This window comes from Tupaia chinensis, unplaced genomic scaffold (assembly GCF_000334495.1).
Source record: "Tupaia chinensis unplaced genomic scaffold, TupChi_1.0 Scaffold000137_1, whole genome shotgun sequence".
NCBI lineage: Eukaryota > Metazoa > Chordata > Mammalia > Scandentia > Tupaiidae > Tupaia > Tupaia belangeri.
In genome coordinates, this window is record NW_006159607.1 from 94,694 (window position 1) to 100,453 (window position 5,760).

At 52.7% G+C, this 5,760-nt stretch overlaps 1 gene segment (V, D, J or C); it reads right to left on the reverse strand.

Annotated features, from left to right (window-relative positions):
- Nucleotides 1-4,443: 4,443 nt before the first annotated feature.
- On the reverse strand, nt 4,444-5,122 carry LOC102498852 (immunoglobulin lambda variable 3-19-like). The segment is given in 2 exon segments: nt 4,444-4,763; nt 4,909-5,122. Coding segments are annotated over 2 exon segments (366 nt in total).
- Between the last annotated feature and the right edge of the window lie 638 nt (nt 5,123-5,760).

The following is a 5,760-nucleotide window of genomic DNA, read 5'->3' on the forward strand; positions in this document are numbered from 1 at the left end:
ACCCCACCCCCTTCAGCACCCCCTGTGCTGAGCTGAAGGTCAGGCCAGGCTGGTCCCTGGTTGTGTGGGGCTGAGCCCTGGGGGCAGCACCTGTGCAGAGAGTGAGGAGGGGGAGCAGGAGAGGGGTCCAGGCCATGGTGGAGGTTCCCCGAGCTCTCCTCTGAACCCGGTGGCTCCCTGCTGAGCAGAGAAGGGCTGGGCTTCCAGGAGGGTGTCCCATGGGCCTGTCCCCAAGGCCTGTGCCCAGGATCTCAGACTCTATTGTGTGATTCGAGAAAGTGCTGCCCCAGGACACACGCACACACACGCACAAACAAACACAGAAAAGCACACACACGCTCACATGCACACACACTCACAGGCACCCACGCCCTCATGCGCACACGGCTCAGGCTGCTCCTGGGTATCTTTTCTGGTCTGGCCAAGATCTTCTCCAATGTGGAGAGTGTCCCAGGGTGGGCTGGGCAGAGCTTGTGCAGTCTCTGGTGGGTTCGTGAGTTATGTTGGGGCATGGGAGGCTGCAATTCCACACTTAGGAAGATTGGAAATATCCATGTGCCTACAGGAGATTTTCTTTTTCAGGGAATCAAGGAATGTAATATTTTGACCTGCAGCGTGGCAGAGATTCCTGGTTCTGACACCGAAGGCTCAGATCATGAGGAATGCCTGAGAAGTTACTGTTAGTAAATGAACATCTCTTCACCTTAATTATTTTTTAGGACAGGGTTTCCCCATGTTTTGTACCTCAAGCCTCAGCCTCCGTGTGAGAGAGGACACGATGCCCAGGCTTGCTTGTCAGACAGGGCCCCACCATGTTGCTGAGGCCGGGCTCAAGCTAGTGACCCCCTCCTCAGCCTCCTGACACAGTAGCGTTACTCCCACGCACCACACGCCCGGCTGTCCGTTGGGCCAGAATAAAACCTGCAAGTCACACGTAGGCCCGGCCTGCAGAGCACAGCATCCCAGCGGTGTGTCCCACTGTGGCCGGGCCTTGCAACTTCATTTGTTTTAAGGAGGGCGTATTGGAGTTCTATAAGAGCTAGTTACACCCAGTGAGATGCTGTGGGTGAGAAATTACTGTCCACATTACCTACTTAGGTCATTCTGTTCTTTCTTCGTTATTGGTTTTTGGTTTTGCAAAAAGAGGACTTAATTCACCTCGATGCAAATCTCTGCATGCAAAGACTTATAACTATAGCCTTTCGCAGTGGGCGGTGAGATCTCTGCACTTACTTCTAATCCCAGATCGAGGGCCAGGCGGCGTCAGGTGGAGAGTGGATTTCACCCTCAGAAGGGCTCAGGGGAAGCCTCAGTCATGCCCTCTGTGCTTGAACTCTGCCAGGGCAATTTGGTTATCAGGGTCTCCATAGGCCCACAGTGCCCCCTGGTGGCCACTAGACAATTGTCACACCAGGTTGCCACTGGTTCATGTAGAATGAACTGACTAACTTTTCAGTCCATAATAGAATCCGGAAGTTTGGGTGAATGTACTCCATAAACTTCACTCTGTGTTTCCTAATTACTCCCAGCAGCCCTGAGCTGAAGTTGTGATCACTTCTCTCACCTATGACCAAGGAACATCGATAAGAGGTGACATGATTGCCCCAAAGTCCCAGAAAGTAGTAGGAGGAGCCCAAGGTCCAGGAGGCTCCGCTGAGAGCTGCTCTCAGCCTCCCTGCCCTGCCTCCTGCACCCTTCTCCTCCCTCCCCCAGACCTCTTGGGCCCTCCTGTCACAGCGTCTCTGCTGCGTCGTGGTGCTCTGTCCTCTGAGCTCTGTGGACAGGGATGGGAGAAGCTCTGTCTTGTCCTTTCAGGGCAGGTACCACAGGACGGTGAGTCAGTGGTGACCCCTGGTGGACGCCTCCTGATAGGCAGTGTCTTCAAATATTAAGTCAGAATTCCATTTCTGAGACATCAAGGCTGTTTTTACTCAATGAAATAAAAACAAAGAGGAGAAATAATAAAATGGACGGTCACTTTATTGGCTAGATGCCTGTGAATGAAATTAACAAAGCACTTCAGACTTGTACTCACAAAGGCCAAGAGGAGGAAAGGGCGCTAAACTTCCATTCCACTTTAATTTTAATAACAAATCCCATAGGTGCAGGGGGCAAATTTTAGAGATAAATTAGGTGTGCATATTTAATAATGAAATACAGACATGAATTGTGAGTACATTGCTATGCATGGGCATATATATGCATGTGTACATGCATGCCTCGAACACACACACACATACACACACACACATTATGTCTTCGTTTGCAATTCTGCACTACGTTCTAATTTCCACTTAATGTCCTCAATGGACCATTTGCTGTGTAGTAATGTGTTTGTAACTTTGCAAACATTTGTGAGTTTATGAAGGGGTTTCTGTTTCTGATTCCTACGTCCACTGTACTGTGTGTACCTAATGTACTTGGTGTTATTTCCATCATTAGTAATATATTGATTCTCTGTCATGTGTAGAAGAAGATCTAACCTGGAGAATGCCGCGGGTGCTCCCTGTACAGAGGGGGCCGGACCCTCCTGTGTCTGCAGTCACCTCCTGCTCCCGGCCATGCAGAAGGGCAGGGAGCTCTCCAGCATCAGCTCCTTCAAGACCTGCAGCTCCACAGCGACTGCCATCTGGGGGCGGCACCCTGGCTCCCCCAGGCTGTTTTCAGGTGAGTCTCCCTTGTGCAGGGAGCAGGAGCAAAGTCCCTAAGAATGTGGTCATGGCAGGAGTCACACTGCTGTCCAGAGGGTGGAGGCAGGACTCCCTGCACCAGGTTCTCCCACAGCCCCTGTCACCTGAGGGTCCACAGCAGTTCTGTGCGGTAACGACCCCCCCGGAGCCTCAGGGGAGTCCCGATGTCCAGGCAGCACAGTGAATGCAAAAGGAGTACATACTTCACTTAAACAACATAGTTTATTTAATCCCTTAGCTCAAAAATAGCATCACTTACATATGCAATTGCTAAAAGCTCATCGATGAGATATTTCCATACTAACCATGGCTGCTGTTATTGTCACTTGGAGATTTTTTAAGGAGATTATGTGGCTTGTGGAGATGGGAACGGGTCTCCTCTCTGAGGCTCTCGGGATATCTGGGGCCACGGCTCCTCTTTCCCAGGTCCTCACACCACAGTCCCCTCATCTCAGCCCCCCTGGGGCATGGACACGCACACTGGCACCCAGCATGCTCAGGGAGGAACTGGGACCCAAACCCTGGACTTTTCTAATGGAGACCCAGTTGCATTTCCACAGGAACTCTGCCTACAGCTTCTTTTTTCTTTTTTAAAATTTATTTGTAAACTATGTGTCCTTTGGAGACATGAATGTTTTTCACATTGAAAAGGGTAAATGAACTGTGGCGGCGGCTTCAGTGTCTACTGTGATGGCCTGAATCTCACCAAGTCTCTTCTGTCTCTGTTTCTGCTCAGAGATGAAGAGACAGAGTGTGTGGACATGGAGGTGGCGGTGGCGGGCCTGGAGTGCAGCTCACACCCCGAGATGCGGGTCATAGAGCAGCTGGGGCGGCAGCTCCTTCCTGGGATTGACCTCAGCCTAGATCTGCCCTTCAGCTCTCTGAGAACTGGGAACTCCTAGGATTTGAGGCTCATTATTCATTCCAAAAAAATGCAGGGAACCAAAAAACTTCTGGGACACGTGGTGTTCACACTGGGAATTTAGGAGGGAAGCAGAGCTCTCAGGTGCACAGTGGCCGCCACAGACCTTGATGCCTAATATGAGGACAGGTGGCCCCTAGATGGCTTTCCTGACGTGAGTCTCCATGAAGACCTGCAGGCTCAGGCCAGTTCAGAAGGAGGGAGGAGGCTGCCCAGGGCATGAGAAGCTGGGAGACTTCTAAGTGTCCGTACATTGAGGCAGAGACTGGGATCTGGGTCTCAGGCTGTCATCAAACCAGACCTCTCTGGGTGGAGGCATGAACTGGAGGAAGGGGCCCAGCTCTGAGGTGGTGACAGCTCCCAGCAGAGGAGGTGGGTCAGCCCTGAAGTGGGGCCGGGCAGATCCCACAGGGCCCACGGCACAGACTTGCTCTGTGAGAATCCCATCATGCCAAGGTGCTGCTCTGTCAGGACTTCAGCCAGCTGGACTGGGCTAGGTGTTAGTCCTGGACATTTGGACCAAAGAAAGGCTCAGTGACCTCCACAGAAATCCAGATTAATAAGTGGACAAATATTTCCTTATGTCTGTCTTGGCACTTGAGTCACTTTTCTGCATCTCAAACAGCTGACCCTAATCCCACACAGGGCAGTCTGGTCCTGCAGCCCCAAGTGCACTCCCCACACTCCCTCTGCAGATCCCACCTGGAGGGCTGGGAGGACAGGACAACATGGGGGGCTCAGCTCCAGGTGCCATGGGCCAGCCCTGCCTTGTTCCCAGACCTCCTGGGTCTGCAGGGAGAGTGAGACCCAGACAGGGAAGGGGTTTGTGTCTCAATTCCCCATCTGTGTGAGGTCGTTACCAGTGCTGTCCCATGACTGACAGAAATAGTCAGCCTCATCCTCAGCCTGGGCGCCAGTGATGGTCAGGGTGGCCGTTCCACCAGAGCGGGAGCCGGAGAATCGGTCAGGGACCCCTGAGGCCCGGCTGCTATCACCATAGATGAACAGTGCAGGGCGCTGGCCTGGCTTCTGCTGGTACCAGTGAGAATAATAGCTTCCTAAGCCTCCTCCCTGGCAGGGGAGCCTGACTGTCTGTCCCAGGGCCACAGACACTGAAGACTGCTGATTCAATGCAGAGGAGGCCACGGAGCCTGCAAGAGTGGACAGGAGAGGGGAGCCTGAGACTGAGGGTCTCCTTCCCAGAGGGCCCCACACCCTGTAGCACTCCCTGTGCTGAGCTGAAGGTGAGGCCAGGCTGGTCCCTGGTTGTGTGGGGCTGAGTCCTGGGGGCAGCACCTGTGCAGAGAGTGAGGAGGGGGAGAAGGAGAGGGGTCCAGGCCATGGTGGAGACTCCCCAGAGCTCTGCCTCTGAGCCTATAGCTGGGGAGGGCCCCCAGGCCTTTCTTATCCTGAGGGAGGGGGGCTCCTCATGCAAATGTCCTCCTTCCTCCTGTGGCTATGGGTGGCTACCTGCTGAGCAGAGAAGGGCTGGACTTCAGGAGGGTGTCCCATGGGCCTGTCCCCAAGGCCTGTGCTCCGGAACTCAGAGTCTCCGTGATGTGGAGGGAGGAAGTGCTGCCCCAGCACACACACACACACACACACACACACACACACACACACGCCACTCAGCCTGTGCCCTGGGCTCTTTCTCTGGGCTGAGCTAGACCCCCTCACTCCATTCTCCAGTGCTGACACACTCCCTGGGCAGAGCTTGGGAAGCAGATTCGGGATTCTTGGGTCATTCTGGGAAACAGGAGGCCAAATGTCTAAACTACAAAAAAAGGAAAGTAACCACATGAAATAGATTTCTGTTATTTTAGCAGAAAAAGAAACATATTTTTTGCCTAGAATGTGGCGGAGTCTCAGTAATGACACCAAAGGTCCAGATCCTAAGAAGAGACTAAAAGACATGCAGGTGTGGTGAGGACACAGGAAATGCCACCAAAGTCTCCAAATATCCTCTCCAACTTTTTTTTTTTCTTTTTCTTTTTCTTTTTTTTTTTTTCCCCTTTTTTTGGAGAGGTTTTTGCTATAGGGCACATGCAGTCTCCAGACAGACAGAGACAGAGAGACAGAAAGAGAGAAATCACCCCCCAGGGGGGATGGCCACGCCACAATCCCTTCTCCTCCATTCTCCTCTCGGGA